Source organism: Ceratotherium simum, chromosome 22 (genome assembly GCF_057802395.1).
Source record: "Ceratotherium simum simum isolate JZ-2026a chromosome 22, ASM5780239v1, whole genome shotgun sequence".
In the NCBI taxonomy this organism is placed as follows: domain Eukaryota; kingdom Metazoa; phylum Chordata; class Mammalia; order Perissodactyla; family Rhinocerotidae; genus Ceratotherium; species Ceratotherium simum.
Window position 1 is genome coordinate 38,499,291 of NC_141921.1, and position 22,327 is coordinate 38,521,617.

Here is a 22,327-nt window from a genome sequence, read left to right on the forward strand (position 1 = left end):
CCCTCTCATAACCTTTATTCCCTGGCAGCTGCTCAAGTCTTCCATCCATGACCCTCCCCAGCCCCCAGCCTGCATCCTAAGCTTTCATCATACCTCTCAGCCTCTTCCCATCAAATTCTTTTTTTAAGTGCCACGTGGCATAGACTGAAAAGCACGGAGAAGGCCCTCCTCCCCGTTTACTTTCCCCAGAGTCAAAAATGTCGCCATTAAAAAGTCAACATTCCCTTGGGTTAAGTATGGCTCTCTCCTTGTAGCCTCTGTTATAAATCATGGCTTCCCCTGGGGGCAGGGAGAGGGCCTGAACGGGGGGTCTTGGAAGGAGGCAGGGCAAACATTCAGGGCTTCCTTAACCCGACCATTTATTTTTTCAACGAACACAGTCGTGGGGTCTCAGTCTGTTATCTAACGCGCTGTGTGACCTTGGACATGTCACCGCACCCCTTTGCACCTTGTTGTTTCATGTGTGTCACGATGAGGACTAGCTGGTTTGAGTCCCTGGAGACGCCTGGCACGGGCCCTGCCTCGGGCTGGGTGCCCTCAGTGTTGGGTGCATCAGAATCCTGCATTATAACCATCATTATCAATTGGTCGAGCCAGGTCGTCTGGAGTTTGGTGACTCAGGTGAGGCTTGGAGCTGGCTCTAAGTCACTGGCTCAAGGACACCCCAATGGGGAGTGACAGACCAAGCTGGGCCTCACAACCCAGTTCCAGGGCCTGAGCTCTGAAGTCGTGGAAATTGTGGAAGCCTCTCTCAGACCCTGTGAGGGTCTTGAGGTCCCCTGGGGTGTTCTGGCAAGCTGTCCTCAGTGAGACCCCGTTGGCTCAGGTACCACTCTGGACTCCAGGTTTGTGCTAGAGCCATTAGTGCTGACCGACAGCCTGTCGGCTGGGTGGGCCCTGCGCTCTCTCTGCGCTCCACTCTCTCCCTGCCTCTTGCCTCCTCTTCTCCTCTCTCCAAGGCCTTCCCCAGTTAGGCACAGGATCCCCCTGTCGCTGAGGCCAGGACGATGCCCGGGGAGTCGGGGGAGCCCTCCGGAGTGGGTACTTGCAGCCAGCCCTTGAGCCAGCACTGTGGGCATCTCTGTTGCAGGTCGTGTTTCCAGATGCTGCAGGGATGGACAGTGGGAAGCAGCCCTCATCAGCTCCAGGAGGGCCAGAGAAGGGGCCCGGACACAGAGAAGCATCTGAGGAGGGGCCTCCGGAGCCCAGGACCCAGGAGCAAAGGCATCTGACAGGACCAGGGTGAGCTGGGGGCTTCCTAGAGAGCAGGTCCGGGAGGGAGCCCCCTGTGACCCACCGGTGGGGAGAGAGAGGAGATAACTCCCAGACGAAGGTGGATCCTCCTGGCCAGAGCACCTGCACTCCTTTCTCACAGCACGAACCACACTAAATAATTACTGTGTCACCCTCTTGTCTGAGTGCCCCACTAGACCACAAGCTTTTCTTACGTGTCCTGTTCAGCCTCCAATGCTCATGCCTGGGACTGTGCCTGGCACACAATAGATGCTCACTAAATATGTATTCACTGAATTAATAGAAGAACGAACAAAAGAGAGACTGAGAGACACAGAAACACATATTTACATGGTATTATTTTTATTATTTTCTAAATATTGTATATATTTTTTAATTTGTTTACAGTTAGAATGTATTCTTTTTAAAAAGAGAAAATCGAGACAGAGACAGAGAGATGCAAAGTGGAAGTCTTGGGAAATAGCAATAGTAAAAACTAGCCAGCTTATCATTTCAATCTGATTATAACCAAAAACCTCTAAATAATCTCTTCTACCTGAAAAGAGGGGATTCAATTAAGGCCAAGTTTGAGCCCGCCTGAGACAGATACCACACACCACGCTGGGGAAATCTAGACCATTTCAACACATCTGCTTAAACAACTGAGCTAGTTGTGTAAAGTGCCCTAAAACTGTCTTTTTTTTTTTTAATTTTATTTATTTATTTTCCGCAAAGCCCCAGTAGATAGTTGTATGTCATAGTTGCACATCCTTCTAGCTGCTGTACGTGGGACGCGGCCTCAGCATGGCCGGAGAAGCGGTGCGTCGGTGCACGCCTGGGATCTGAACCCGGGCCGCCAGCAGCGGAGTGTGCGCACTTAACCGCTAAGCCACGGGGCCGGCCCCTTAAAACTGTCTTTACCTCCATCCATTTCTAGAAATATGCGCTAAGGAAATAATTGGAGATTCAGGCAAACTTTTATGCACAAAGATTTTCACTGTCATGTTACTTTAAATACTAAAAAATTGGAAATGCTGATGTGCTCTAAATGCCCACAATACGGGAACAGTGAAGTAAATTATGATTATCTGTAAAATAGAGAATTTTATACTTTCATTAAAAAGCATGTTTATGAAAGATTTTGGGCATGGGAAAAAATTTAGGCTGTAATGTTAATTGAAAAAAGATTACAAAATTGTATATACAATATAAAACTATGTAAAATTGTGCAATTGTTTGAAGATGGTAATTAAATAAATCCTCATTAAAAATCTGTCTGTAGGGACCGGCCCAGTGGCGTAGCGGTTAAGTGCGTGCGCTCTGCTTCGGCGGCCCGAGGGTTCACAGGTTCGGATGCCGGGCGCGCACCGACGCACCACTTGTCAAGCCATGCTGTGGCGGCATCCCATATAAAGTAGAGGAAGATGGGCACAGATGTCGGCCCAGGGCCAATCTTCCTCGGCAAAAAGAGGAGGATCGGCATCGGATGACAGCTCAGGGCTGATCTTCCTCACACACACAAAAAAAATCTGTATGTAGGAGGCTGGCCCCATGGCGTAGTGGTTAAGTTCAGTGTACTCCACTTCAGCGCCCTGGATTCCAGGGTTCAGATCCTGGGCACAGACCTACACCACTCATCAGCCATGCTGTGGGGGTGTCCCACGTACAAAATAGACGAAGATGGGCACAGATGTTAGCTCAGGGTTAATCTTCCTCAAGCAAAAAAAAGAGGAAGATTGGCAACAGATGTTAGTTCAGGGTGAATCTTCCTCAGCAAAAAAAAAAAAAAAAAATCTATATGTATATCCATAGGAAGAAGCCTGGAGGAAATACTCCAGAATATTAAAGTGAGATCAGATAGACAGAGATTCAAATCCTGAACTGTCAACTTTAGCTTTATGACCTGAGGCTCAATTCTCTCAACCTCCCTGAATCCCAGTTCTCTCTGATTTTTATTTAAAATAAATAAATAATAAAATATTAAATATTAATAAAATATTAGATTCTAACTCCTCTAAACATCGACATCAATGACATGACATCCTCTAAACATTGACTGTGATTTGGGGAATTCACATCAGTCCTTCATTTGTTCTCCCGGGCATTAAGTATGCACCTACAGTGTGCCTAGCCCTGCACAGGTGCTCTGGGAACTATAAGGAAGTATAAGAATATAAAACTATGTCCCAGTCCGGGAGCTGAGGTGTCCCTTTGTCTGTCGTCCCCAGAAAGAAGCAATCATCTTGGGCCCCCCAGGAAGGGCCTGAGGTGCTGCAAGCAGGCCAGGACCAGGCCAAGCCAGGAAGTGAGCCGGGGGTGCTGGCTTCTGGGGTCCCTGCAGCACATGCAGGGCTGAAGCAGCAGGGCTCCAGGAAGGAGACTGAGGACGAGCTGGGGAGACAGCAGAACCCAGGCACCGTGGAGGATCAGGCCCCTGAGAGCTGCCAGGTAATGTCTGCAGAGACGTGGGCGGGAGAGTATGGAATGACTGACCCACAGGGGAGGCGAAGGAGCCCCCCGTGCCCCCCATTCTAGTGCACTTTTTTCTGCTCCTCTCTGCTCCTGAGATGTCAAGTCCCAGTCTATGGGGTCACTGGGATATTCTGGATGTTCTTTTTTTTTTTTTTTTTTGATGGCTCAAGGAGTTTGTTTATTGCAGTAACATTGGTTTATAACATTGCAAAAATTTCAGGTGTACATCATTGTACTTCTATTTCTGCATGGACTACATCATGTTCACCACCAAAATACTAATTACAACCCATCACCACACACATGTACCGAATTATCCCTTTCACCCTCCTCCCTCTCCCCTTCCCCTCTGGTAACCACCAATCCAATCTCTGTCCCTATGTGTTTGTTTATTGTTGTTATTATCTACTTCTTAATGAAGGAAATCATACGGTATTTGGCCTTCTCCCTCTGACTTATTTCACTTTGCATTATACCCTCAATGTCCATCCATGTTGTCACAAATGGCTGGATTTCGTCGTTTCTTATGGCTGAGTAGTATTCCATTGTGTATATATACCACATCTTCTTTATCCATTCGTCCCTTGATGGGCACTTAGGTTGCTTCCAAGTCTTGGCTATCGTGAATAAGGCTGCAATGAACACAGGGGTGCATGTATCTTTATGCATTGGTGTTTTCAAGTTCTTTGGATAAATACCCAGCAGTGGAATAGCCGGATCATATGGTAGTTCTATCGTTGATTTTTTGAGGAATCTCCATACTGTTTTCCATAGTGGCTGCACCAGTTTGCACTCCCACCAGCAGTGTGTGAGAGTTGGATGTTCTTGATTATCCACAGCAAGCCTTTACAACTTGTTTCCAGAGTGGCCCTACGACGTGTCAATGGGTGCTGAGGGCAGGGAAGAGGTGGGGGGTTCTGCGCACAACTGAAATGGGGACATGCTGGGTTTAACAAAGCTCAGACAGGTTTCTTTATGCCAGGACATTCTAGAAGCTGTTTCTCAGCTGCTGAGCTTTATGGGACTGTGTGAGAGATGGTCGGATGGTGCCTTTACCAAATTTATTTGACCACAAAATACCTTTTTTTATTTAAATATTTAAAATATTTTTATTTTATGATTTAGTTTTTTTTTAATTGGTGTCTTAATAGTTTCTAACATTGTGAAATTTTGGGTTGTATATTTTTGTTTGTCCATCACCATACATATGACTCCCTTCACCCCTTGTGCCCACCCCCCACCCCCCACCCCCCACCCCCCACCCCCACTGCCCTGGTAACCACAATACAGTTTTCTCTGTCCATGTGTTGGTTTATATTCCACATGTGAGTGAGATCATACAGTGTTTGTCTTTCTCCTTCTGGCTTATTTCACTTAACATAATATGCTCCAGGCCCATCCATGTTGTTGCAAATGGGACGATTTTGTCTTTTTTTATGGCTGAGTAGTATTCCATTGTATATATATACCACATCTTCTTGATCCAATTGTCAATCGAGGGACACTTAGGTTGCTTCCACTTCTTGGCTATGGTGAATAATGCTGCAATGAACATAGGGGTGCATAAGCCTCTTTGGATTGTTGATTTCAGGTGCGTTGGATAGATTCCCAGTAGTGGGATAGCTGGATCATAGGGCATCTCTATTTTTAATTCTTTGAGGAATCTCCATACTATTTTCCATAGAGGCTGTACCAGTTTGCATTCCCACCAGCTGTGTATGAGGGTTCCTGTTTCTCCACATCCTCTCCAACGTTTGTTTTTTTTAACAGCTTCAGTGATGCATAATTGACATACACTTGCAAGTGTACAATTTGATGTTTTGGACAAATTTATACACCTGCGAAAACATCACAATCAAGAAAACAAACACATCCGTCACTTTCCAAAAGTTTCCTTGTGCCCTTTTGTCATCACTTCTTCCGCCTGCCTTGCGTCCCCAGGCAACCCCTGATCTGCTTTCTTTTTTTTTTTTAAAGATTTTATTTATTCAGTTTTTCCCCCCAAAGCCCCAGTAGACAGTTGTATGTCATAGGTTCACATCCTTCTAGTTGCTGTACGTGGGACCCGGCCTCACGTTGGACGGAGAAGCGGTGCCTCGGGGCGCGCCCGGGATCCGAACCCGGGCCGCCAGCATCAGAGCGCGCGCACTCAACCGCTAAGCCATGGAGCCGGCCCTGATCTGCTTTCTATTGCTATAGATTTGTTGTATATCCTGGAATTTTACATAAATGGAAGCATACCATATATGTTCTTTTTGTCTAGCTTCTTTCACTCAGCATGATTATTTTGAGATTCATGTATGTCATGGTGTGGATCAGCACTCCATTCTTTGTGTTGCTGAGTTCCATTGTGCGTTGAGTTCCATGAGTGCGTCCATCTGCTGAATGGATATACCACAGTCTCTTCATCCCTTCACCTATCGATGGACATTTGTTTTGTTCTCACTCTTTGACTATGACAAATAAAACTTCTACAAACATTCATGTCCATATGGACGTATGCTTTCATTTCTCTTCGGCAAATAAATACCTAGGCGTAGAATGGATCATATGGTACATTTGTGTTTAACTTATTGAGAAACTGCCAAACTTTTGTCCAAAGTGGTTGTGCCATTTTACATCCCCACCAGCAATGTATGAGAATTCCAGTTGCTCCATATCCTCCCCCAAATTTGGTATGGTCAGTCTTTTTAATTCTAAGCATTCAAATAAACATGTAGTGGAATCTCATTGTGGTCTTAATTTGCATTTCTCTAATGACTAATGATGATGAGCATCTTTTCATGTGCTTAAAGGCCATTTGTATATCTTTGGAGAAATGCCTATTCGAATACTTTGCCCATTATTTTAGTTGGATTAGTCATTTTATTGTTGAATCATTTGAGTTCTTTGTATGTTCTGGATACTAGACTCTTATCAGATATGTGATTTACAGATTTTTTCTTCCATTCTGTGGATTGTCTTTTCACTTTCTGCTCTCTTTTTTTTAATTGGGTTGTTTTCTCATTATTGAGTTTTGAGAATTCTTATATATTCTGAATACAAATCCTTCATCATATAAGTAATCTGCAAATGTTTTCTCCCAGTCTGTGAGCTGTATTTTCTATTCTCTTAACAGTGACTTTCAAAGAACAGAAGTTCTTAATTTTGTTTTGTTTTGTCTTGTGAGGAAGATCAGCCCTGAGCTAACATCCATGCCAATCCTCCTCTTATTTATTTATTTATTTTTTGTTGAGGAAGACCGGCCCTGAGCTAACATCTATTGCCAATCCTCCTCCTTTTTTCCCCTTTTTCTCCCCAAAGCCCCAGTAGATAGTTGTATGTCATAGCTGCACATCCTTCTAGTTGCTATATGTGGGACGCAGCCTCAGCATGGCCGGAGAAGTGATGCGTCGGTGCGCGCCCGGGATCCGAACCCGGGCCACCAGCAGCGGAGCGCGCACACTTAACCGCTAAGCCACGGGGCCGGCCCGAAGTTTACTATTATTATCGAAAGGCAGCCAGACGAGGAGAAGGGAGTTAGAACTCAGATCCGCCTTCCCGAAGGGAGAAAAATAGGGGTTTTTATCTGGGGTTTTAGGTAGGGGAGGCGGAGCATGTGCTGGGGTTTTATGCGGAAGGGAGCATGTGGCCTTGCTGGTTGGCATCTTCCCATCAGCCTGCGCTTGGCCTTGGAAACTGAATCTTGATGTCTGGACCTTGAATTTCTGGGAAGGACAGCTCACTCGTGTACTAAGGAGGGACAGAAAGACCTGGTTAGTTTTGAACAACAGTTGATTATGTGGAATATGCAGGGCTGCAGTTAGCAAAGCTTATGTCAAAGTTTTTGCTCTAGGGAAGATTTTTTAACTCCTTAGTTCTCGGTTACACTTTCTCTGCTGAATTTGCACCGTTATTGAAAATCAATTGACCACATATGTGTGAGTCTGTTTCTGGACTCTCCCCTTTGTTCCCTTAATCTATTTTTCCATCACTGCACCACACTGTCTTGATTATAGTAGCTTTATAATAAGTCTTGAAATCAGTTAGTGCAAAAATCCCCTTTTAGGGAGCGCCATGAAGGATTCTTGTCCTTTGAAGCATCCCTTGGGAAATCCTGTTTAAAGAAGATCATCTCACTTTCTCCAGGCTCCCATTCCACCTCTGCAGAGAAGTAGGGATTATGACTTTGGGTAGGCCAGGCCTCCTATGGGCCTCAATTTCCTCATCTCCCCAAACGGGGGAACCTGTGCTACCTTCTAGGGATGTTGGGAGCTCAGTAAGATGGTGCTTACAGTGCCTGGACCATGGTAAGTGTGTGATAGCTGGTTTCCAGGTGAGTCTTGAGGTTCGCCTGGGAGCCAGGATGGGGCTCCCCATTTTGGTGTTCTCATCCTCAGCGGGGCCCGGAGTGTCAGCCCACCCCAGCTCACCGTGCAGCAGTTGAGTCAGACATAGTGAAGCCAGCAGAGCCCTGTTGCACTTTGGACAGCTGTGGACAGCACCTGGGAGATGAGCCCCCCGTGGAGGCAGGCCCTCCACACACTGGGGCTCTGCCAGAGTCCAGCCCAGGGGGATATGAAGACAGTTCCCAGGAGGCAATGCCCCTAATGCCCACAGCAACTCTGGAGGAAAAGATGGCCGACTCCTTCCCAACATCCATGCCAGCACCTAACACACCCAAAGAAGGGTAAGCCTCTTATGCCACCCCCGACCCCACTCACTGACCCCAACAAGATTGCTCTTCTGTTAAGTTACAGGTGAGGGGAATTCTGGTCCTGACTCCGCCTGACCTGATGTAGGACCTTGGGCACGTCACGGCTCTCTGGGCCTCAATTTCCCCATCTGTGTAATAGTTCTAATACCAGAATTCTTTGTTCTGTAGGTCTATATTTTAAGGGCTGTGTCCCTTCATGGGGATGTGAGGGAATGAGGAGTCCCTCTGAGATTAGAGGGACAGGGATGGGGCTGGGGTGGTGGAACTGAGTGTCCTGGGGGCTGAGAGAAGGGAGGCGCAAGGCGCAAGCCTTGAGTTGAGCCCCTCCCCAACCTGGGGGGTTTCTTCCTTGTTTAGGGGTGAGGTTGTGGAGACCCAGCCAGCACTGGGACCTGATCCTCCACCAGTAAGTAGAGCCATAGGGGGGATGGGGATGGGGTGAGGGTGGGGACTTATGATGAGGAAAGGGCAGAAAGGTAAATGGAGTCAAATTGGGGCAGGTGTGAGTGTGTACCTGTGTGTTTGTGAGTGTGCACATGTACGTGTAGGCACGGATGTGTGTGTTTGCACATGTGCACACGTGTGTGCATGTGTGTGCATCTTGGGTTGGGGGTCAGGGATGTTCTTACACTCTGGATACCACGGATTCATCCCAGGTCATGGCTTTTCCCACATCAGCATAGATTTCTTCTGCCCACTTACCCTCAGCCACAGCCACACAACCCGAAGCTTCCCTGAACACCTAGGAGGTGTCCAACCCCCTCCCAGCCATCCCCACCTCTGCCAGCTCCGCTGCTTCCTAGTTCTTTGACTTGACTGGCAAGCTGTGAATACACAGTCATCATCTGCCCCGTCTCTTCCTGCTGTATTCACCAGCAAAACCCCGACCCTGGCTAATCCCATCCACCCAGTTACCCTCTGCCTGCACCCGAGCAGCTCAACGTGGCTGGAGAAAAACCCTGTCTTGTTGTTGCTGGGCTTCACTGTCAAGCAATGACCACTAATGTCAGATGCTCCTGGCCCCTGCTGTTCCCTGGCCATACCGCCCACCCCCTCGGCTCCAGGATGTCATTTCACAGCAGCTCTCTCCATGCCATCATCTTGGCTGATGATCTGGCGGCATGCGTCATTGAAAGGCGAGAAGCATCTGACGAGAAGAACCCTGCATCTTCCCACCCCAACTCTGCCACCCCTGCCTTCCCTTGGTTACAGTGGAAGCCATGAAGATGGGTCCCTGCCCCCGTCCACTGCTGGCCCCCACTCATCCATTAGATCCCATCCCCCCCCCCCATGATCAATCTCTCCATTTCTACAGGATCATTCCCACCAGCATGCAAACATGGGGTAGAATCTACAAGATTAAAAACCAAACACAAACACCTCCCTTGGCCCCCAGGCCCCTGCAGTTCCTGCCTTCTCTCTTTGCTCCCTTTTATGGTTGTCTGTGCTCACTCATTTCACTTTCTTGTTTTTCCTCAACCTGTCTCAATGTGAGACCTTCTATGGAGTTCTCCACAATCTCTATTTTGCTAAATCAACGGGAAAAGCTCTGTCCTTACAGACCCCCCCTGGCAGAGGGGGTGCCTCCCTCCTCCTCAATGGTGTCTTCTCGAGACCCCAGGACCGCCACACCCTTGGTGCCCTCCTATTTCGCTGGCTCCTTCCCACCCTCCCTCCCTGGATCTCCTCATCTTCTCCATCCTCTGGGCTCCACCCTCTGATTTCTCATCTCCACCATCTCCCGGGGTGATCCCACTCAGTCCCTCTGATGACTCTCAAATCCGTCTCTCCACGCCAGATGTTGCCTTTAAATTCCAGACTCATCTATCCAGCTGCCTAACTGAATTCTGCTTGGGTGGCTAATTCACTTCTCAAACCGAATGTGACCAGAACAGAACATTTGATTCTCCACCTCAAACCTGCTCCCCCCCAGTCTTCCTCGTCTCAGTGAGTGACACCGCCATGCACACAGGTGCTCATGACAACCTCTCATTCCTCTTTGCCCCTCTACAATCCCTCCACACCCGATGCATCAGGAAGCCCTTCCTAGTACTACCTACAAAACAAATCATGAATCCATCCCATCCTCCACCCTGGTCCAAATCTCATCCTCTTAGAATAAGACCCAAAATCTTCACAAAGAATCACAAGGCCCTGTGTCCAGCCACTCTGGTATGATTTCCATGCCTTGAATATACTCAGCTTATTCTCACCTCAGGGCCTTTGCACTTGCTATGCCCTCTGCCCATCATTCTCCCCACCGACACGCTCATGGCTGACTCCATGGAGTCATTCAGGTTTCAACTTAAATGTCACTTTCTCAGCAGGCCTTCCTTGGCCACCCGATCTTAGTAGCCGGTCACTAACACATCACTCCATTTTATTATCTTTATAGTGCTTCCTCTATCTGACATTATCTTATTAATGTGTTAACTTATTCATTACCTAGAACATCAGCTACCTGATGGCAGCCGCTCTCTTTTATTTACTACTCTGTGCTCTGTGCCTAAAACAATGCCTGGCATGCAGTAGGTACTCAATATGAATTTGTTGACTAAATGAATGGATGGGAAGAGTATGACGTGTTTCTCTGGGCTGGTGGGAAGTGAGAGGAGAGATAAGAAACGTTCCTTGTGTGTGCATTTCCTTCCTCTTCCCTCCCTGCCACATGCACAACCTGGGCTGGATCCTGGGGGTGGGGCAGGGGGCAGGAGAGCGCACAATTCGATTCCACAGTGTCTCTGGCGTGCCAGATCCTGTGCTTGGAGGGAAGGGGCGCGGGGAGCAGAGGACTGCGGCCTGCTCCTGAGACTGTCTGAGCCAGCGGGACCAGCCGTGTGAAGCAGCCATGAGGGATCCCAGACAGGAAATGCTGCGGGCCTTCGGGGAAGGAGGCCTGGGGTCACCAGGAGGCTTTTTGGAAGAGGAGGACTGATATTAGGCCGTGCAGGGCGGGTGGAATTGGGACAGAGCCAGGAAGTACCAAGGGCACCCAGCAGGCAGGTCCAGCACAAGCAAAGGTACAGAGATCGGAATGAACATGGAGCAAGGGGTGACAATGGAAAGACGGGCCTCCTGGGACGAGAATATTGGGTATAGTGGACGAGGCGGCTGGAAAGCTAGGGTGGGCCATGATGTGAAGTCTCCAGCACCGGAGTGAGGTGTTGGACTTGGCCCTCCAATGTCCCTCAATGCTCTGCACGAGGCGAGGCCTAAGATAAACGCTAGACTGGAAGCACCCTGGGGCAGGGGGACTTATGCATCCCCGTATCCACGTGACTGTGAGTATGCACTGCATGGGTGGGTGGAGGATGGATCTGAAGGTCAGAGGGACAGCAGGGCAGTGGCAGAAGAAGAGCTACACAGAGGTCAGTCCAGCAGCACGCACAGGACACGTGGCGCCAGGTGGAAGGGGCTCAGTGAGGGCAGTGGAAACGCTGATGTAGCAGCCGGGTGGATAATGAACTTGGCTGGGGGCCAAGGTGGAGACGGTGGCAGCACACTGGACAAGAGATGGTGGTATGATTTGGACCAGGCCGGTAGCAGCAAAGATGGGGAGGTACATGGCTTTGACAGAGATTTTGGAGGTGTGCTAACAGGACTTGCTGGTGGGCTGCATGGTAGAAAGGCAGGTGGGAGAAAGAGGAATCAAAAGGGCTTCCATGGGGCCAGCCCTGTGCTGTAGTGGTTAAGTTTGCGGGCTTCGCTTCAGCAGCCTTGGGTTCGCAGGTTTGGATCCCAGGCGCACACCAATGCGCCGCTCATCAAGGCATGCTGTGGCGGCGTCCCATATAAAGTAGAGGAAGATGGGCACAGATGTTAGCCCAGGGCCAGTCTTCCTCAGCAAAAAAAGAGGAAGACTGGCAACAGATGTTAGCTCGGGGCTGATCTTCCTCCCCCGCCCCACAAAAAAAAGGCCTCCAGGTCTGGGGCCCAAGCAGCAGGTGGTGTCATTAACGAGGTGGTGACGCTGGGGAAGGAGTGGATGGGAGGAACCTGAGGTTCTGCTTTGATCGTGTTCTAGACACCCGAGAAGAAATGTCAAGGAGGACGTCTGGAGTTAGGAAGGACAGAGAAGTCAGGATTGGAGATGTAAATGCGAGAAAAATGGAGACAGCATCTAGGGAGAGAGTGAATACAGAGCAGGAAGAAGTCTGAGGACAAATCTTTGGGTCTCCGCAATATTTAGAAATAGAGCAAGAGCCAGCGAAGGAGGCCAGGGAGGCGCAGCCGTTGAGGGAGTGGGCATCTCGAGAAGAAAGCATTTCCAGAAGGATGGAGAGGTCATCTGTGTCTACCACTGCTGAGGGGTGGCAGAGACTTGACCACGGCCTTGCAAGGGCAGCTCTGGGGAGTGGTGGGCGGGAGCCTGATTGGAGATGGGAGGAAAGTAGAGAATGGAGTACAGCCAACTCGTTCAAGGAATTTTGCCCTGAATGAAGAGCTGAGACCTGGGATGGTAGCTGGAGGGGTTTGTAGTGTTAGGAGAGATTTTGTTTAGCGGGAAGATAATCTAGCACGTTTACATGCGGATGGGAGTAACCTGGTGGAGAAAGTCGAGCTGACACTTTAGGAAGAGCGAGTGTGGGCAAGAGCTGCACCTTTGCTTGACAGGGCTGGGCTGGAGCCTGCGCGGCGTGGGCTGACTGGAGGTGGCCTGGGGACTGCCCAGCCCTGTGACGCGAGGGACAGATGCAGGCGGTGGCTGGATTTGCTGAAGGAACGAGTAGGAGTTTATTGAGTGCCTGCTGTGTGCTCGTTCCTGGGTAGATGTGGATAAAAGAAGCGGACAAGGTCCTGCCCTCATGAAGCTCACCTCTGGTCACGTGGGCAAACAACGGATGAGGGCACGGACAAACACGCAGGCACGGACGAGGCCACTGCAGGGTGTGCTGATTGCAGAGAAGGAAATAAACGAGTGGTGGCACGGGCGTTATCTCACTCAAGACCACAGCTCAGAGCTGGGAGGTGGCAGAGCCTAGGTCAAGTCTGGGGGAGGCTGTGGGGTGGGAGCCTAGTGGGATGCCTGTGAGATTTGGGGAACGTCCTCTAGAGGCCCAGAGAGCAAGGGGCTGTGTGAGGATTCCCTGGAGAGGGGGTGGCAGGGAGAAGCTGCCCCATCCCCTCCCTGTGTCCTGTCCGCAGGAGGTGAGGAACACTGGGGAGAGGAGTGCGCTGGACCATGTGCAGAAACAGCCTCAGGAGCCCACGGTGGCCACAGGGGTGCAGCACCTTGGGAACCTCCAGCAGGGCTTCATGAAGTGCTTGCTGGACGTGGAGGAGGAGGAGGCCATGCATCGGAGGGCCACCAAGGCCCGGGCCCTGCCAAACTGGAAGTCCCCCTGGACCCCAACCCCTGTGCCCAATGCAGCTCCAAGCCTGCCTCTGACCCTGCCTCAGACCTCTGCCTCAGCCCCTGCCATGGCCCCATCCTGGGCCCAGCCGCCAGCCGCTGGGCCGGTCCCTGCCCCCCTGGGAGCCCCGGTCTTGGCCTCAGTGCCTGTCTCAGTCCTGCCAGCTCCCACCCCAGACGTGGGCTGGAGAAGGACAGAGTTCTTGCACCAGAGCGGCCGGAGGAGCCTGACCTACGCCAAGGCGCGGTAGGAGCCACCCCGAAAAGGGCGTCTGGCATCAGAGCCTGTCTCCCACTGTCCCTGGCATCTCTCTCCCAGACTCTTGCCCTGTCACTGCACCTGCTGGTTCCCTCTTGTGTATCCCCCGCTCCATGTCTCCTCTCTCTCTCCCAGCTCTCTCTCTCCCACATCTAAGTCTCCTTTCTCATTTCTCACCCCTTTTCTCTTTCTCACTCCCTGTGATGGTGTCTCTCCTCTTCTAGTCTCCCCTCACCTCTGCCTCGCTCCTCCTCCGAGTCACTCTTAGACTCTCCTGACCCCTCAAAGCCTCCCCCAGGGTCCTTTCCATGACCTCCCCTGGCCCTGCTTCCCCCTCACCCTCCCCTAGCTTTGGGCATGGGGCAGGGGCACGCAGCCGGGTGTGTGCCCTGAGCCCAGGCTCTGTCCTCTGCAGGCAGGAGCCGGAAGGGTGCTGCTCCCTAAAGCTGTATCAGAGCTGGGAGGAGAGATCCGAGGAGCACCTCACCCCAAAACAAGAGGAAGGTGAGCCCAGCCGGCGAAGCCCCTCGTGGGGACAGGCAGAACCCTCCGTCCTTTGGGAGTTATAGGTCCGGGGTGGGGGTGGGGTACAGATCACACTGCTGTCCTGATGCCCACCACAGCCTTGTGTGGTGAGTCCAGTGGGGCTAATCTTCACTCAGCTAGGGGGACGGTGCAGAGTAGGAGCTGACCAGAGCCCACACCACCACCCCCCCCGGGGCAGTGGAGCCAGAACGCACGCTGGGTCCTCTCGCTTGGGGTCCAGTTCTCTTCCCAGTTCCAGAGCCGCCTCTCCGAGAAAATGAAACAAGCCCTGCAAGATGCTTTGGGTTTTGGAGGCATTTCTGCCTCCCCCGTTCCAGCCCGCTGGATTGGTCCTCTTCAGAGGCAGCCTGGAGCCCAGGGCTGCAGGGTGACTGCCTGTCCTAGACCATCTCTCACCAGTTAGCAAGGCTGCCTACCCGGACAGGTCCCCATTTCCCACTGCGTCCCGCCCCCACCAAACAACACTCTGACACCCACCCTGGGTGAGGCATCGTGCCCTTTGCCCTCCATTGTCCTCGCGGCTGGGTCCCGTGACTCTACTTACCCACGCTGCAAGGAGGAGTGATCACCACGGGCTCCAGAGCCCGATCAGCTGTCTGTCTGTGCTCACTGTCAACCCGGCCACACCTCACCCTGGCCCTAGAAGAGCGGGTGTGTGTCCTCCTCCCACCCTCCGCTTCTCCCCAAAGTCTGTGACCCTCTTGGCCAGAGCGGCCCTTTCTTCTGCCTTCCCTGGAGGCACTCTCCACCTGGCCGTGGCAGCAGAGGACGCTGGGCAGCAGGGTGGTTGGAGGGTGGGATGAGTGGTGGAAACAGACGTGCTCCCGCCCCAGCCTTCCGCAGGTACTTTGAGATCCTCAGTGGCCATGGCGAGGTGGACGCACGGAGCCTGGAGAACGTCTTGCTCCTCGTGGGCATCTCCCTGATGCCGGCCCAGGTGGAGGATGCTCTGATGAGTGCTGACATCGATGGTGAGCGGGGGGAGGCTTCACGGGCAGCACGAGATCTGTGCAGTCACACGGGCCTCTGTGCTTAAAGGGTGCTGAGTGTGGTTTAATGCTCTACTGTCACAGTCTAGAAATCCTTAATAATTTTTGAATGAGGGGCCCTGTCCTGCATTTTCATTTTGCACTGGCCCCCTACAAATTATGTAGCTGGTCCTGGCCCCAAAAGTTAGTGCTCCCTGAGCACCTACTCAGTGCCAGGCTCTGGGGACCCAGAGATGACAAAGACCTACTTCTTTACTCCAAGATGTAGGTGATCTCTGAGATCGCTTCCCTTCAGGCCCTCGTGTCTGCTTCATTGGATATTCCTCCATGACTCAGTCACTCGCTTTACCAGCTGTATGACTTTGGACAAGTCACTGAACATCACCAAACCTCAGTTTACCCATCTGTAAAATGGGGCTGATAGTAGTACCCATCCCGCCGGGCTGCTGCAAAGATTAAATGAGATAATCCAGGCAAAGCATCGAGCACAACGCCTGGTGCACCAAATGCATCCAGAAGACATTAGCTGCTAGTATTATTCATCCACTAAATGTTTATTAAATGCCCACTATGTGTTCATCCCTGTGCTGGGCACTGAGAATAAAGAGATGTAAGACATATGTGTACACCATAGGTGTAAGACCTGTGAAACCTGTCCTCGAGGTGCTCACATAGACAGTGACAGAGAAGTAAGACACACCAAAGGAAGCAGTACTTAAGGTGGCTTGGAGGAAGGGATCAGGAAGGAAGGCTTCCTGGAGGAGGTGATGCCTCAGCCAAATTGTGAAAGATTAAGCAGGAATTAAGCAGGGAGAGAAGAAGGAGGAAGGGCATTCCTGGTGGCAGAAATAACCTAGACGAAGGAAAGAGGGTGCAGGGCGAGTGGAATCACACGTGGTTTGGCCGGCTAGATGCAGGGAGTGCCGTGGGGCTTGGAGAGCAGCGGGGCTGTGGGGACCTGCACTCCTGACCTCCACGTGTCCAACCCTGCTCTCTTCATCACTGCATATTGTGAATCCTCACACTCAAGCCAGGAATTGACCCCAGCTCAGCCCCCGCATGACCCTAGGTGACAGCCTTCTTCTCACTGTGCCTCAGGCCTCATCTGTGACATGGGGATAAGAGTATTAGGCACCCCCAGAGGGTGGTTTTAAGGATGAGAGACCATTCATTAATTTGGCAAGTAGTTCAGAGAACATTTGCTAAGACCTATCTGTCTTAAGCCCGAAGGACAGAGGGCAGAACAAAACAGACCCAGTTCCTGCCTCCCAGAACCTCGATTAAATTCCAGATCTTACGAGTATGTAGTTGAAGTAACAGAGGTTTTATGAGAGTGGTGAATGGGGAATCTGACCTGGGCTGCTCAGACTTCTCTGAGGAAATGATGGTCAAGCGGAAGCAGTAAGTGAAAGAGTTGGAGGGTGGTGGAGAGAATTCTAGGAAGAGGAAGCAGCACGTGCAAAGGCCCTGAGTGGAAAAGAACATGGCCCCTGGTGGGAAAGCAGGTTAGCGCTGGGGGGCTCGGCACCAAGTGAGAGTGGAGACAGGTAACAGGCAGGTCCTGCAGGGCCTTGAAGGCGGAGGTGGGGATCTTGTGGGTACACATGTGTTCTCATGCGGTGCCTAGCGCACAGTAAGAACAACGGCTGCTGACATCTACTGAGCATGCGTTACATGCAAGGCCCTGTTCCAAGCACTGCCCCACTTTCTGTCCCGTGAGATGGCGTTATGGTCATCCTCACCCTGAAGATGAGAAAACTAAGGCTTAGTGGGCTTTAGAGACTTTGCCAAGGTCACACGGATAGTAAGTGGTGGACCTGCAATATGAACCCAGATCGCTGCCTCCAGGGCCCAAGTTCTGGGAGCTTCTAACCCAGAAGATTTTCATTTCCACCTTCTACTTTCCTGTGTGCACCACGCCTTCTGCGTTGAATATGCGTTACTGTTATAATCAAGCCCAATGAGTAAATGCTGATAACCACGCCTGGGTCGCAATGCCTGCCCACCCCGTCATTCCTCTGGCCTCCACAGGAGATGGGCGTGTGGGCTTCAAAGACTTCTTGGCCGTGATGACAGACACCAAGCGTTTCTTGTGCTCTGTGGGTGAGTGAGGACAAGCCCAGGGCAGTCAGAGCTGGGGGAGGGGCCAGGTGGCGGGGGGGGGGGGGAGGGCATCCAGGGCTGCCGAATGGTAACAGCAGTCACCATCCCGTGACCCCAGAACAGAACGCCCTGACGGACATGGCTCCCCCGAACCCTCACACTCTGCTCTTTGAGATCCTGTCCCTGCTGGTGGAGATGCTAGCCTTACCCGAGGCAGCCTTAGAGGAGATCACCAAGTGAGTGGGGCTGGTTGCTGGGGGGTGGAGGGTTGTGGACACAGAAATGGCACCTAGCGTTTTGGCAGTTGAGGACTTTTGATACTTAGGACTCTCAGTTGCAAGTAAAAGAATCCAAATAAAACTGGCTTAAGCACAAGGGGAATGTATTGGCTCACACAACTGGTCAGGGGCCTCAGGAATGGCTGGATCCAGGAGACCAGATGACACCATAAGGCTTTATGTCTCTTTATGTGCATTGGATTCAAGCTCAGCTAGGCTCTTCCCACAGTTTGAAGTATGGCAACTGGCAGCCCCATACTCACGTCCTCATAGTTTAGCAACCTTAGCAGCAAGAGGAATTCTTTCTTACAGTACCCTCATAATAATCTCAGAAAAGGAATGTGATGGAAGCTGCCTGGGGCCAGAGAACACAAGAGATGGAAGCCTCCTTATGTTTCCAGGGTGGGCTGGTGGGTGGTTAGTGGTTCATCTGAGGAAGAGATGGCTACATACAACAGCTGGTCTTTCTGAGTATCACACAAAGGCTTGTCCCTGCCGCTCAGTAAGTTGGATCATTTTTTCTCACCGCAGACCAGGCCTTTTCCGCTTGGGGCCGGGGCTGGGGGATGATTGCTGGCTGCTCCAGCAACACCAACTTAGCAATCCCAAAGACAAGATGTCTTTTTCCCTCCTAACATCTATAAATCACTCTAAATATACATAACTCTGAAGGACATAAACCTATTATTTTAAAAGCGATAAAACAAATTCCCATGTATCTGTTTCCCCAGTTTAACAATAGATAATTTCCAACAACCTTGAAGCCCCTGCGCGCCCCACTCCAATCACAAAACACTTTCCCCCAAACACAAACTCACCATTATTCCTTTGCTTTTTTTTTTTTTATAATTTTATTTATTTATGTTTGTCCCCCCAAAGCCCCAGTAGATAGTTGTATGTCATAGCTGCACATCCTTCTAGTTGCTGTATGTGGGACGCGGCCTTAGCATGGCCGGAGAAGCGGTTTGTCCGTGCGCGCCCGGATCCGAACCCGGGCCGCCAGCAGCAGAGCGCGCGCACTTAACCGCTAAGCCATGGGGCCGGCCCTATTCCTTTGCTTTTTGTTATAAAATTTCACTGCTTATTTTTCCCCTCATCCTTCATTGAAAAATTCAAACGTACAGCAGAGTTAGAAGAACTTTCCATTGAACACATACACCCACCATCTAGGTTCTATCCTTGTCATTTTTCTATACTTATTTGATCTTTTATCTATCCATTCCTCTATCCATCAATCCATATTATTTTTTATTCATTTCAAAGTAAATTATACTCTTTTCCCTCTAAATACTTCAGCATATGTATCATTAACTAAAGATCATTTGTTTAGAGCTTTTTTTTCATCTTTTGAGGTGTAATTTACATTCAGTGAAATGCACAAATCATCATTGTGTGAGTCTCAACAAACACCCACACCCCAGCAACCTGAACCCCTCTCAAGATGTATAGGACTTTACTGTCACTGCAGAAAGTGCCCTCAGGACCCTTCCCAGTCAGTCCCTGAATCCACTCCTCCAGAGGCATGCACTCTTCTGATTTTTTTCCGTCACAGATTGGCTTCACCTGTTTTACAATTTCATGTACATGGAAACATACAGCATGTAGTCCTTACTGTCTAGCTTCTTTCACTCAGCATTATGGTTTTGAGATTCATCCATGTTGTTATGGGCATCAGTAGTTCACTCCTTTTTATTGCTGAGTAGTAGTCCATTGTATGAATATACCACAGTTTGTTCATCCATTCTTTTACTGGTGAATTTCTGAGCTGTTTCCAGTTTAAGGTTATAATGAATTAAGCTGCTATTAACATCTTTGTACAGGTCTTTTTGTTCACATATATTTTTTTTCTCTTGGGTAAATACCCAGAAGCGGAATTTCTGGGTCCTAAGGTAGGTGTATTTTACTTATAAGAAACCGCTAGACTTTTTTCCAAGTGGTTGCATCATTGTGCACTCCCACCAATAATATAAGAAAGTTCCAGACGCTCCACATCTTGTGCAAATTCGGTACTGTCAGTATTTCTCATTTTAGTCATTCTGGTGGATATGTAGTGGTGCTTTTTGGTTTTTACTCACGTTTGTTTGTATTCCTGAATACTTTATTGTTTAGCTTTGCATATTTTTGAACGTTATATGAGTGGAGTCCTACTGTAAGTCTTGTTACTTGTTTTTTCTCCTCAACATTGTGTTTTTTGTGACTTATCCATGTTCTTATGTGCAGCTGTAGATCACTTATCATTTCTACTGCTACGTACTATTACGTAGTATGACCATATCACAATACATTCATTCATTCTGCAGAGGGACATTGGGGCTCTGTTCAGTTTCTAGCTGTGGTAGAAACAGTGCGAATATTCTTGCATATATCTCCTGGGACACGTGAGCAAAAGTTTCTCCAGAGCAGTAGTTCTCACAATTTTGGTCTCAAGACCCCTTTACACTCTTTTTTTTTTTTTTTTTATAATTTTATTTATTTATTTATTTTTCCCCAAAGCCCCAGTAGATAGTTGTATGTCATAGCTACACATCCTTCTAGTTGCTCTATGTGGGATGCGGCCTCAGCATGGCTGGAGAAGTGGTGTGTCGGTGCACGCCCGGGATCCGAACCCGGGCCACCAGCAGTGGAGCGCGTGTACTTAACCGCTAAGCCATGGGGCCGGCCCAACACTCTTAAATATTATTGAGGACACCAAGGAACCTGTATCAATATTTTTTATATTTGAACTTAAAACTGAGAAAATTTTAAAATACTTATTAATTTATTTAACAATAATAACTCCAATACATGTTAACATAAAGAACATTTTAAATGAAAAATAACTATATTTTCCAAAAAAAAATAATAAAGTTAATGAGAGGGCCAGCCCCATGGCGTAGTGGTTAAGTGCGTGCACCCCGCTGCTGGCAGCCCAGGTTCGGATCCTGGGCGCGCACCAACGCAGCGCTTCTCCGGCCATGCAGTGGCGGCGTCCCACATGAAGTGGAAGATGGGCATGGATGTTAGCTCAGGGCCAGGCTTCCTCAGCAAAAAGAGGAGGATTGGCACGAATGTTAGCTCAGGGCTGATCTTCCTCACCAAAAAAAAAAAAAGAAAAAGTTAATGCGAAGAATGGCATTGTTTTACAATATTGCAAATCTCTTAATGTCTGGCATTAAAGAAGACAGCTGGATCCTCATATCTGCTTCTGCATTCAATCTGTTGAAATATGTTGTTTTGGATGAAGTGTATGAAGAAAATCTGGCTCCACATAAATATGTCATTGGAAAAGGGAGTATTTTGATAGCCTTTTCATTTAATATCCACATATTATGTAGATATTTTTCTTTGATACTATAACAAAACTTGACAAGTGGTAGTGTCTTAAAGGTTGGTTGCAATGTGGAATTTGAAACCATATCAATGAATTTTTCCTACTCTGTTAGGTAAAAATCTATTGGTCTGTTTTGTAGTTTGAATGGATCTTTTCCCATGAATGTTTTTTGAGATTTTTATTTATTTATTTATTTTTTCCCCCCAAAGCCCCAGTAGATAGCTGCATGTCACAGCTGCACATCCTTCCAGTTGCTGTATGTGGGACTCGGCCCCAGGATGGACGGAGAAGTGGTGCCTCGATGCGCACCCGGGATCCAAACCCGGGCCACCAGCATCGCAGCGCGCGCACTTAACCACCAAGCCACAGGGCCGGCCCTCCCATGAATGTTTTTTGTAACATGCGTTGGTCATTTAGAAAATATTGTGTATCTTTTAAATGTTGATACATTTCATTATAATTATTATATATATCATATATAACTATTTATATCACCACTAATATCAGAAAAGCTCTAAGAATTAGGAGTGTTGTGTTTGGCTATAGTTCCTTCATTTTCACTGCTATAAACTATTCTGTTTATGGACATGTATATGCTTATGACAGTGGATTTAAGTTTTCCAAAATCCTAATTTTTACTTGAAAGCTCAAATTTTATCATAAGCAACAAATGCTTTCGGTTGTTTTCCTTGAAGTGGTGGGCTAACTTCATCCATTTTTGTGAAAATATCTGCCGAATACTCAAGTAAAAATTACATTTGATGTGTAGGGGAGGTAAAATTTTCCTTTATCTTTTAGAGTTTCCAGCTGGGACTGACATAGACAGATTAACAGGAGAAAAGCATATGAATTTTATTTACCTGTGCATGGGAGAACCCTAAGAAATATGAAAACCCAGAGAAGTGACTGCCTAAATTCTTATATACTAGGTTGAACAAAGAGTAGCAACTGTGGAAAAGTGACTAAAGTTTATGGGTGGACTAAAGGAAGATAAGAGTTATTTTAACAAGGTCTGGTACAGGATTCTCTCAGCCAAAACTCCCTGTCTCTTGTGATAAGAAAGTTTGTTCTTCCCGGTACTTTTCACA

General features: G+C 49.0%; 1 protein-coding gene across 1 annotated transcript in view; it reads left to right on the forward strand.

Annotated features, from left to right (window-relative positions):
* The first annotated feature begins 471 nt into the window (after positions 1 to 471).
* The window catches only part of SPATA21 (spermatogenesis associated 21), a 51,765-nt gene continuing 29,909 nt past the window's right edge, over positions 472 to 22,327 (forward strand). Inside the window, exons 1-8 of the mRNA XM_087445757.1 lie at positions 472 to 621; positions 1,091 to 1,242; positions 3,462 to 3,681; positions 13,547 to 14,001; positions 14,429 to 14,517; positions 15,393 to 15,530; positions 17,580 to 17,651; positions 17,770 to 17,887. Of these exons, the coding sequence (XP_087301883.1) occupies positions 472 to 621; positions 1,091 to 1,242; positions 3,462 to 3,681; positions 13,547 to 14,001; positions 14,429 to 14,517; positions 15,393 to 15,530; positions 17,580 to 17,651; positions 17,770 to 17,887 (1,394 nt within the window). The remainder of the gene's footprint in view (positions 622 to 1,090; positions 1,243 to 3,461; positions 3,682 to 13,546; positions 14,002 to 14,428; positions 14,518 to 15,392; positions 15,531 to 17,579; positions 17,652 to 17,769; positions 17,888 to 22,327) is intronic.